At 40.8% G+C, this 12,286-nt stretch overlaps 1 protein-coding gene and 1 non-coding gene across 5 annotated transcripts in view; one reads left to right on the top strand and one right to left on the bottom strand.

Annotated features, from left to right (window-relative positions):
- LOC144502552 (uncharacterized) overlaps window positions 1–12,286 on the top strand; it is a 77,394-nt gene that overhangs the window by 43,161 nt on the left and 21,947 nt on the right. For 2 of the 4 annotated variants that reach the window (XR_013499353.1, XM_078226637.1), the window contains exons 5-7: window positions 2,099–2,180; window positions 5,070–5,236; window positions 5,425–5,485. Coding sequence is in view for 2 of the 4 variants with exons in the window: in XM_078226637.1 (XP_078082763.1) it covers window positions 2,099–2,180; window positions 5,070–5,236; window positions 5,425–5,485 (310 nt within the window). In the remaining 2 variants the exon portion in view is untranslated. The remainder of the gene's footprint in view (window positions 1–2,098; window positions 2,181–5,069; window positions 5,237–5,424; window positions 5,486–12,286) is intronic. The other 2 variants (XR_013499352.1, XM_078226638.1) reach the window with 1 other exon arrangement.
- On the bottom strand, window positions 10,947–11,094 carry LOC144503193 (U12 minor spliceosomal RNA). The gene has a single exon (XR_013499427.1). It is a non-coding gene; the product is annotated as a U12 minor spliceosomal RNA (small nuclear RNA).

The raw sequence follows: 12,286 nt of genomic DNA, 5'->3' as shown, positions 1-12,286 counted from the left end.
TTTGAAGTAGATGCTATGAACATTCTATTATAGTTGTATGCAATATAACACATTTATTAACATTGCTGAAGTCATTATTAAGACTCTTTAACATATAATAATATATCCTGATGCAATGCACAACCATATCTGGACTTGATTTTTGATAAAACAATATGATTCTTCAAATTTGAGAGGAAATCAATTTTTAATAATTCTTTCCTCTAAAACAGCTTATGGTGATAAATTAAATTGCGGAGCCCAGAAAAGATTTCAAAGGCCAGATGGACCCAAATAAAAGGGAAAGTAAATAGTTTATTCAGTGCTTAAAATTTTCATTTTATTAATTTTAAATTTTCATCTATTGTGACACCACAACCTGCTAAGTTTACAACTTATCACAATTTATTCAGATGTGAGAGTGCTATGAATGCGTCGAGTGGACATTGAAAAAAATACATAAACAACTAAAATTTAGTGAATTGGAGGTTAAACTTAAAGAAAGCTTAAAGACATTGGTAAGACCACACTTGGAATACTGTGTACAGTTCTGGTCACCCTATTATAGAAAGGATATTATTAAACTAGAAAGAGTGCAGAAAAGATTTACTAGGATGCTACTGGGACTTGATGGTTTGAGTTGTAAGGAAGAGGCTGGATCGACTGGGACTTTTTTCTCTGGAGCGTAGAAGGCTGAGGGGTGATCTTATAGAGGTCTATAAAATAATGAGGGGCACAGATCAGCTAGATAATCAATACCTTTTCCCAAAGGTAGGGGAGTCTAAAACTAGAGGACATAGGTTTAAGGTGAGAAGGGAGAGATACAGAAGTGTCCAGAGGGGTAATTTTTTCACAGAGTGGTTAGTGTCTGGAACAAGCTGCTAGAGGTAGTAGTAGAGGCGGGTACAATTTTGTCTTTTAAAAAGCAGTTAGACAGTTACATGGGTAGGATGGATATAGAGGGATATGGGTCAAATGCGGGCAATTGGGATTAGCTTAGGGGTTTAAAAAAAAAGGGCGGCATGGACAAATTGGGTCGAAGGGCCTGTTTCCATGCTGTAAACCTCTAAGACTCTATGACTATGACTCTAAAATACATTTGTGGTTCTAAATAATGTGCAATTTCAGCTGTCAAATTATCATCATCATCAGTTCTCTGCCCAATGGCTGGTCTGACCCACAGCACCATGATCTCCACCAAGGGCAAGGAAGCAGGTCCCAAAACCGCCCCAGCCAGAAACGGAATCCAACTCTGTATTGTTGGCTCCAATTTGATCCACATCAACCATCCAGCCAACTGAGCCATCCAGCTCCCCAAGGAGTCCAACTTCACAAGCATGTTCTAGTTTACAGCTGTGCATAATGAAGGTGGAGGCTCCTTCCAATCTATCAGTTTTGATATTGGCAAAGGGTGAACTGTCAACCTAGTATTTGGTTAGATCCCAAACAAGCCTTCTAATTAAAGTCATATAATAAAAAGTGAATTGATAATCTCATTAGATAGTTCTAAGGGACTTTGCCAGTATTATTTTAGGATTTTTAGATTGAATCCATGTGTCTTGTGCTATAATCTAAAAGAAGCACGATTATTATAATAGCATCTTTTTCTGGAATATTTAGTGATAGAAAGATTCTCGCAGAAGGTTTCGGTTGATTATATATTTTTGCACTGTGCATTTGACATGATCACAGCACTTTCACATCTGAGTTAGGAAACTGCAAGTTTGAGCTCCACCCCAGAACTTCCAGCATCTAACCCAGACTTACTTTGTTGAATGAATGAATGTTAAACCAATGTCATATTTACCCGCCTCGGGGATATCACAGCACCTCTTGTACAGTAGTGGGATGTTTGCCTGGGGTCTTGGCCAACATTCATCCCTCAACCATTGCCCTCAGATTGATTAACTGGATAGTATACAGTTGTTATCCTTGGAACCTTGCTGCATTAGCCTAAAACGTAACTATGACGACTTATGAATGAGCTCATTGACTATGAGGTGTTTTGGAATGCGAAAGGTGCTATACAAGTTCAACTTTTACTTTTAACTGTGACTAAATTTTCAATTTGCAGTTACTCACTGGCAGTTATTATAATAGTTTTTAATTCTTTAATTAGGATTTTGAGCGTAACTCACCAGACTGTGTTTTGACAATCCGGAGAGGGTTTCAGGAGCTTGAAGCTTTGGCACAGCAACAAGGTATGGGGTATCTGTTATGACCCTGAAGAATTTCATATTCTTCAGGGTCATAATTTCAGGCTTTCTGTTACTGAATGTTGGAAGAAGTGCACAATCATTATATGCATGAATTAGCAAGCACGTTGTAAACACGTAGAAAGAAGTTCATTTGTCCCTGATGCTCAATGCTGCTATAGAGGCGGAAGCAGAAGGTTCATTATTTTATATCCAAAAACTCTAAGGGCGTGATTTTACCATCTCTGGGAGGCTAGGGAGGAGATTGCAGAGCCTTTGGCTTTGATCTTTATGTTGTCATTGTCTACAGGAATAGTGCCAGAAGACTGGAGGATAGCAAATGTTGTTCCCTTGTTCAAGAAGGGGAGTAGAGACAACCCTGGTAATTATAGACCAGTGAGCCTTACTTATGTTGTGGGCAAAGTTTTGGAAAGGATTATAAGAGATAGGATTTATAATCATCTAGGAAGGAATACTTTGATTAGGGATAGTCAACACGGTTTTGTGAAGGGTAGGTCGTGCCTCACAAACCTTATTGAGTTCTTTGAGAAGGTGACCAAAGAGGTGGATAAGGGTAAAGCAGTTGATGTGGTGTATATGGATTTCAGTAAAGCGTTTGATAAGGTTCCCCACGGTAAGTTATTGCAGAAGATACGGAGGCATGGGATTGAGGGTGATTTAGCGGTTTGGATCAGAAATTGGCTAGCTGTAAGAAGACAGAGGGTGGTGGTTGATGGGAAATGTTAATCCTGGAGTTCAGTTACTCGTGGTGTACCACAAGGATCTGTTTTGGGGCCACTGCTGTTTGTCATTTTTATAAATGACCTGGATGAGGGCGTAGAAGGATGGGTTAGTAAATTTGTGAATGACACTAACATCGGTGGAGTTGTGGACAGTGCGGAAGGATGTTGCAGGTTACAGAGGGACATAGATAAGCTGCAGAGCTGGGCTGAGAGGTGGCAAATGGAGTTTAATGCGGAGAAGTCTGAGGTGATTCATTTTGGAAGGAGTAACAGGAATACAGAGTACTGGGCTAATGGTAAGATACTTGGTAGTGTGGATGAGCAGAGAGATCTCGGTGTCCATGTGCATAGATCCCTGCGTACGGTGTGTTAGCTTTTATTGGTAGAGGGATTGAGTTTCAGAGCCATGAGGTCATGTTGCAGCTATACAAAACTCTGGTGCGGCCACACTTGGAGTATTGCGTACAGTTCTGGTCGCCGCATTATAGGAAGGATGTGGAAGCATTGGAAAGGGTGCAGAGGAGATTTACCAGGATGTTGCCTGGTATGGTGGGAACGTCTTATGAGGAAAGGCTGAGGGACTTGAGGCTGTTTTCGTTAGAGAGAAGGTTAAGAGGTGACTTAATAGAGGCATATAAGATGATCAGAGAATTAGATAGGGTGGACAGTGAGAGCCTTTTTCCTCGGATGGTGATGGCTAGCACGAGGGGACATAGCTTTAAATTGAGGGGTGATAGATATAGGACAGATGTCAGAGGTAGGTTCTTTACTCGGAGAGTGGTAAGGATGTGGCATGCCCTGCCTGCAACAGTAGTGGACTCGCCAACATTAAGGACATTTAAATGGTCATTGGATAAACATATAGATGATATTGGAATAGTGTAGGTTAGATGGGCTTTAGATTCGTTTCACAGGTCGGCGCAACATCGAGGGCCGAAGGGCCTGTACTGCGCTGTTATGTTCTATGTTTTCGGGCGCGAAAACTCGGTAAATTCAGGCATGAGGTGAGTAGCGTGATCCACGCTCGCTTCCGCGCCAGTTCCCACTTTACCAAGACCCAAAAATGGCCGTGATCGGGACCGTGCTTGAAACGGGCACGATGGCCATTTAAGTGCATTTTCATGCATTTAAATTGACTTAATTGGCTACACACCTTTTTCCCCTTTACCACCGCGTTCGCCCATCCAGAATTGGCGCGAAACAGACATGCTCCATAGAAGTCCGATTCGGGTGCACCAGTTAGTGAGAAGGTAGGTGCCTAGCATCCAAAGGCTCTCTGCTTGAGATCGGTGGTGGGGAAAGGGGGTCCGCTACCACTGTGCCTGAGATGAGGGGAGGGGGGGGTCCACTGCCACTCTGCCTGAGATCGGTGGAGGGGGGAGGGGCCCGTGATCAGTCTGGATGGCGGGGAGGGGTGGGGGATAAGGGGGTCAGTAATGTTGTGGGGGTGAGGCAATGTCTGTGGGGACCAGGGGGGAGGCATTATTCGGCCCAGGAGGGATGTGGCAAGGGAGCGGCATTCTTATCATTTTTTTGTTGCACATGTGCAGTTGGAGGCGCCAATTGGAGCTACAGGGATTCGGGCGCGTTAAGTCCCACCCACAGGCCTCTGCAGTGCGATTCGGAATCGCTGATATTTTTGCAGGCAGAGTGCATGAGGGCGCCTGAGAAGAGGTCTAAAAGTCAGATCTGAAACACTCAGTTTCAAGTCTGCCCAGCACTTAGAATCAAAATGGTAAAATAGGGCCCTCAGAGTGATCAATTGCTTTAGCAGCAAATTCAATCTTGCATCAGCCAGGGTAGGCCTTTTGATGGAAGCAGGGGAAGCTACCAAGAATATGCAAATTGACCTACATTAGAAAATTGGCCTGGGTCAAGAGTGCATCTAAATTTGCCAACCAGTCGATAATTTTTTTTCCATGCCATCAATTTATTGTGCAGTACATGTACTGATACATGTATCTTAATTTTTCTACATTGATACAGTAGTTCATTGTATAGCAGTTATTTCCCATCTTGTCTGATAATTACATTTCCTGAATGGGATCAGGCCTCTAAGCTCTGCTGAACATATCATTTCAGTAGTAGAATGAGCTATAAGGAAATCGGTCGCAAACTTCAATTTCCATGCCTATAAATCCATCTTTTACAGCATGGAGTAAGATCGCCAGTAAACTGCCTTTGTGCAAAGCAGTGAAATCCAAGAAAGAAATTGATCATCTCTACGGATGGGCACGAAATGCATTTACTTACTTATCAATGTTCAACTATCCGTACAAGACTGAAGTCGGATTGCATTTCCCTGCAAACCCAGTGGATGTAAGTAATCTAATTTTCCTGAATAATAAAAAATCTTACTTGCATAACATTTAAAATGAATGAATTAGTTTAATATAGGAAAAGTATTTTCAATGTGAAAAAAATTAATTCCGATTTATCAATTTTAAAAGTCATGTTTTATATGTGCATTCATACACATATGTTCATGATAATGTTAATTTCCCAAGGTTGCCTGTCGTTATATTCTGAAGAAAGCTGATCATATTGAAGGCTTGCTAGATATATTGGGTAAGTGTGTTATTTGAAATTATAAAGAAATTGAGACCCAAACAGAAAATAAAGCAGAGGTATAGGCATGTATCTTCTTTAACTTAATTATAAGCGTTCATTATGACAGAACAAGTGAACAAAACTATTTCTTCTTGAGTTATCTTTCAAAAGCAATTGCCTCTGGGAAAGAAGTGAAGTATCTAGTATGAGGAGTCAAATAAGTTATTACTGTATATTTGTGGGTAACTCTTGATTTCTCCTATACCACGCCATGTTGTTCCAGCACAGATCTATATTGTTTCATGTGTTTGGACACTGCTTCCATTTATTTATAAATGTGTACCCATTTGTCCTTCCTCTTGACATTGGAATTGAACATGAGGTATCGAAGCAAGTCATCACTGTAGCATTACTCTAGGCTTAGTTTAAATAAGAATAAACTTCGGTATTGGAGAGATCTAGACAAATGGAATTTTACGAGAATTAATCTAAGTATCCAGCAAGCATGAAAATGGGAGAGTTGCAGATCGTTTTTTGGGCGTGTTTTGATACCCAATTTGTGCACATAGTGCTTGAAAAAATGATTTAGACCATTTCTGGCTGCTTCAGGCAGTGGGTGGGGCTTTAGTCATCAGCCAGCCTGCAGAGGGAGCTACTGTGCATGTGCAGACCTCTGATTCTAACCCCTCACCGATCGCCTGCAGAGTGGCAGTGGGCCCCCTTCCCTCCCTCCACTTATCACCTGCAGAGTGGCCGCACCCCCCTGTCCCCCCCCTCCCCAACCAAGTGCTTGCAGAGTAGTAGCGGCCTCCTACCACCCCCCATACCGATTGGACCTGCAGAGTTGCAGAGGCCCCTCCGTCCCCCCCATAAGCCCTTCCTTCATAAACCCCACTCCTTCCAAGCCCCACCCCCTTCAGGCCCTGCCCCCATAGGCCTTGCCTCCATATGTCCCACCCCAAGCACTGGCCGGTGGCAGTTCCAAGGTGCCCAATGGGCATTACCGAGGTGCCAGGCTCTGCCCAAGGGGCACACCCCCTTGCCCTCGGCTGCCCCAGGAGGGCCTCAATGGCCTCTGGTTCTCCCGGCGAGGGCAACACGACTGTTCCCTGTTCATGGGGAGCAGGTGTTTTCCTCGCTGGAGTGAACCTCCCCCGGCGAGGCCATAAAGGCAAGTGAGCCTGGACAATTGAGCTCGCTAATCACATGACAAACACAATTTCAATAAATTTAAATTATTTATTCAGCCTCTCGCCCATTTCCAGCGAGAGGCTGACCTCGCCAGAAATCTAGCTCTCGTAAGATCGCAAGAGCTGAGAAATCGGGTGTCATCAATGGGCGAGGCGAGCTGATAAAATCCCAGCCATAATCTTTTGGAGCTTTTAAGGCACAGTTTTTACTTCCATCCATTGCACGATATTTCTATATCAAGGGTGTCATCCTTGCCAAAACACAAAAGCTATCACATCATCTGCATTTCTAGCTATATTTTATGAGCTTTGGATCAAGCAATTGCAGTAAGTTGATTATTGAAGTGTATGTACTGCAAACCACGCTGTCATTTCAGAATCGTGTCAATGTCAGGTGCAGAATTTATCACTCAGTCTCCTCCAGATTTGCAAGCTTCAAAGATTTGGTGTTTCTTTTTGTTTTAAAAAAATGTGGCTGTGGCACTCTTGAGCTTATTTTATTAGTAAAAGTAAAACAATAAAGGACAGAATTATATATAACACCTTTAAAAGAAGTAATTGTTTATAAATCAAACTGATTGTAATATATCATTAGATTTCAGTGCCCCTTTGAAAATTCTTCAGAGAAGTATACAGTAGGGCCACGCAGGGTTAGTATTAGGACCATTTCTTTTCCTATTGAATTGGATTTGGGTATAGGGAATATAATTTTGAAGTTTGCAAATGATGCAAAATTTGGAAACGGTAAATAGTGGGCAGGATGGAAGCAGACTTCAGGAGAATACACACTGACTTATGAAAAGAGCGCATAGCTGACCGATGCAAATTAATATGGATGTGTAAAGTATTGACAAAAACAGTATGGAGATGCAGCACAATCTAAATTGTAGCTTTTCGGAGGGGTGCAAAAAAGAACTTAAGACTGTATACTCTCAAACCTTTTAGGTGGTAGGGCAAGTTGAGAAGGTGGTTAAAATGTATGGAATACTTGTCTTTGTAAATAGGGTATTGAATAGAGAAACAAATAAATCCTGATGAAGCTTTACAAATATCAGGGTAGGGCTCAGTTGGAGGATTGTGTACAATTCTGAGCACCACAAATTTAGGAAGGATGTTAAGGTCTTGGATAAGATATGGAGGACATTTACCAGACCTGCACCAGGAAAGAGATACTTCAATTATGTGGAAAGATTGGAGACACATAGATTGTTCTACTGAGAGTTGAGAAATTTAGGCGGAGATCTAATAGAGCTACATAAAATTATTAAGTGTTTTGATTGAACTAGTTGAGGCAAAACTCCTGTTAGGTGGGCAAGCCACTAGCATCATAGATTTAAAATAGTTGACAGAAGAACTAGAGGGAAAATTAGGATAAATTATTTTATGTGGAACTCACTATCTGAAAGGGCAGTGGAATCTGATCCATAGAAACTTCAAAATGCATTTGGGCATGTACTTGAAAAGACCAACTTAGAGGGTGTTGGGGATAAGGTGAGATGTGGGCCTAAATTGGACAGCTGTTTCAAGGGGCTAGCTCTAGTGCAATAGGCCAATGGCCTCCTCAGATGCTGTAAGATTTTGTGACTCTAAAGATTTTTGTCTGAGAGTGAAGTTTTATCATTCACACTCGACATTTGTGAGACCAAAATGACAAAACACTGTCTCAATTAATTTTATTATTGATTCATCCCCTGCTAAAATTGCTGAAAATGAAAATCTTTATTTTTTGGGATGAGCTTAGCAGGGTACTTAGAAAACATACATTATCAGAGGGATTAAAAATAACCCTTTATTCTGTAGAGTTTAAAGAGAGTTCACATTTTCTCCACCTGTTTAATAATGTGCTGATCTAGCGCAAAAGATCTTAAAAATGTCAAATATTGTAAATTATTTTGTTGATTGTAATTTTCTATTCATTGTTTAGGTGAAGTATGTCCAACACATAATGATTTTGTATTGTGATCCATTGCCAGATGCAGTGATTGTAGAATTCCAAATTACTTAAGCCTGAGTACATAGTGTACTCTTAAAAACTACTCTTTGTATGTATAGATGGATTTTACTTTGCTTTATACTGTAAAACCAGTGACTTCACAAATAATAGTAATCATGTGTTGTTAATCAAATGTCATACCCTAGTTAATTTCATAGATAAAAATTTTGATTCTCGCATGATTTTCAGGAAGCTCATTCTGATAACATAACTTGTACATATATTCAACTTTACACAAGCAGAAACATTTGTAGGCAAACGGCAAGCTTCTAGCTTTTTATATAGTTCTCGCTTTGCAATCCCTATTACGTGTAGTTTAATTTTTAGCTTTTGTATTGTGTATATATTATTCAGTCACAAATAGATTGAGAGTCGAACTCCTTTTTGTTCCAAGAAGTGGATGTGTGCACTCCTCACTTTTTAACTTGTGCAAAATCTCTCCAGAAAGTTTAACCATGCAGGCTGCATGATCCACCAGAGGCAGAGGTAAGGCACCTGCCCTTCCCCACCGTCTGGCTTCTGGATCATAGATGAAAACACTATCCTTTTTAATCATTTGACGGAGGGACCCCCCGCCAGTGATGTACATTTTGGAATTGTGCACAGAGGTGCTAAATTGACAGCAGTCGAAAGGCGATACCTTAAGTGTTGTCCACTGGTCAGCTGCAGGGATGTAATATTCTGTTTCATTTACATGAAACCACTCATCTGACTGGAAGAAATTAATACATTTCAGTTAAACTACAAAAAAAGTAACATCACAATATTTGTTTATTTGTAATGAACATGTTGCCTCCCTTTCACAGTATTAAGTAGTGCAGAGATTGAGACACCTTTTTCTATGGAAATTGTGTTCGGAAATAACAGTTTGTCAATGTATTTAGAAGTTATTGGATTGAACAGGTGTATTTTTTTAATATATGTATATTTTTGGGCTGAGTTGCATTGGTACATTGAATAATTGTTCTGTGTTTTCTTGTTACCTGGATTTAAACCTAGCTGAGAAAGATAATTCTTCTGAATTAAAATTTACTTCTGAATTTTAAGTCTTCTGTAGATAACATAACTAAATTATTTTTGTTTTTGCTCACATGTCTACAGTTTATTACCAATTTAGTGCTAATGTTTGTAATTTTCTTTATTCATTTTCACAATGTATTCTGTCCCCATTTCTGCACATAATCTCCCTAGTTGGCTGAGCTGACACAAAGAATTAGTGTTGTAAGAAATTATGACGATCCTAATATTTGAATACTTGGACGCACCTGGCTATCTACCTGTTTGATAACTTAATTACTACAATTATTTTATACTGACCTATGTGACATTATTAAGATTCAGTTAAAGCAGTGTGTTTTCAGTAATCCCGTTTACAGGTTTGGGGCTGAGTGCAATTGAGGAAAGGTACCTTGGACAGTTAAAGGCTGTAATAAAAATGACAAATGTCATTTACATATTAGAATTGTTAGCTTAACAGAATGTGGTTACTTGAGCCGACAATCTTTTTTACTTTCATAGCTGCTTTGATGACTTTGAGGCCAATGCCTTTGAGTTGTCATACCTCTGAGGAATGTTGCACTGCTGAAGATGCAAGGCTTTTCATTATAATTAATTTGCACTTCAATGTACTGTTCTCCAATAATAATCAATAATTGCCATCAAACATGAGTCATTGGTTGCCATTCTACATCAAGTAAAACTGTGATTCAATGCTTAATATCTCATTCTTTTAGTATATGATGAGTGAGCAAAATATAATGGTCGTCATGGTGCTATTGTAGGATATTTCCTATCTTTTTTACTAAAACAAAGGGAAGTTACAGTTTAGTCATCTCTGGATGAATACAACTACAATGACAACATCTTGTATTGTTTTATATTTTTTGAATGTGATAGAAATAAGACCTGCTGGCAGTGACATTATAATGGTGCTAGCAACAGTCCATAGTCCATAATCCATTTAGCAGTACAGTTTGTGAAGAGTGATGTCTTATTTTTTTAAATAGTTAATAGTTAATGTGTACAGGCTTGAAGGATAGATTGAATCCCAAAAATCTTGCTTATGCAGTCTCTATCTTTACCTATTTCACTCTGTAAACCATGCATGGCCGAGCTAAATTGTTTGCCAATTTCTTCTTACAATTTGATACTGCCTGAAATGGCCTACGGGCCAAGTGCTGCTATATGGGATTAGTGGGAGTTTTTTTCTTGACTCTTTCTTTATTATTTCTGTTTCGTGGGCGGGGGGGTGGTGGGCGGTGGTGGGTTGGAGGGGAACCTGTTTGAGGGATGGGGCTGGATAGATCACTGCGCTGCAGCATCCCACAAAGTAGGTGGGTCACCTGCGGGGCGATCTTTACCCGCTCAGAATTTCCTCTTGCACAAGGCGGTGAGGACCCAAGCATTATCCTGGACTGTTATTTTCCTTACTCAGTTTAAAGTGGGAGTTCAGGTGTTTCTTGCGTGTCAGTGCAGACTCGATGGGCTGAAGGGCCTCTTCTGCATTGTATGATTCTGTGATATATTGGTAAATGTTCTTAGAAACGTTTATTGGCATTGCTATGGGAGTTGTAATTAAAACTGTAACCATTGACCTATTGACTTTTTTTAATAGAAAAAACATTTGAATTTAAAGCAGCAACATGGAGATTTAAAATTTTCCTTACTGAATTTAAAGTCCTTCCTCCTACACAGAATATTTTGTCTCCGATAGTAGCCATACCATGGTCACAACGGGCAAATGTCATGGACTGGTTAGTGATCCATCGTTGCAATCTTGGGAGGTAGCTGTACAGATCCGTTACAGCTTTTCCTGCTGAGAATCCACCTGATGGTAGTGATAATATAACTAAATATATATGCTGTTTTAAAATTCACATTCTCTGTTTTGAAATAAAGTTCTTGCAGAATACACTGTTCCCTGAACATATGGGGTGGAATTTTCCCGTCCCGCCCGCTAAGGGAATCGTAGCGGCTGGGACACCGTTGACCTTGGGTGGGATTTTCCGACCTTGGGATGAGCATGGCCGGAGAATCCCACCTTTAATGTCAGGAAGGTGGAGTGTTTCCTGCTGCAATGGCTGGCAGGAAAACACCAAATCTCCCCGCCCTGCCATTATTCATTATATACCCGTGTATTTCATGCCGACTTCATTAGCAGGGCAGTCCTGGATGGTGTGTAGTCCGCTGTCGTGACCAGTTGCCATATTGAAAAGGCATCTAACATCACTAACCCACCATTGAATAAAGAAGGTAGACTCCTGAGTGCAACTGATCTGGAAGATCCCCTTGCAGATGCAACCCCGATCCACTGCTGTGAAGTTCCAGGGACTAGGATTGCGGGCGGCCTCCATCCTGAACTCCGGAGCAGCCCCAGGCATTGTTCACATGAGCCCCGACATCGGCACACCACATTGTTCTGAATGTTTCACTCTGTGTGTTTTCTTGCATTCAATTAACGGAATGCAAATGAGGTTCATGCCATCCTCTGACAGATTTTCTGACCCACCAATATGGGCACAGTGGAAGACTAGGAACACCGTGGAAAATTTTCGACGGTGTGGAACCAATTACTCAGCCTCGTGCTATATTCTCCCACCATGCCTGCCATCAAATAGGCTGCTGGGAGCTTGGGAG

Source organism: Mustelus asterias, chromosome 13, assembly GCF_964213995.1.
Source record: "Mustelus asterias chromosome 13, sMusAst1.hap1.1, whole genome shotgun sequence".
NCBI classification, from domain to species: Eukaryota; Metazoa; Chordata; class Chondrichthyes; order Carcharhiniformes; family Triakidae; genus Mustelus; species Mustelus asterias.
Note: the sequence above shows the minus strand (reverse complement) of the source record. Positions and strands in the feature narration are given on the sequence as shown.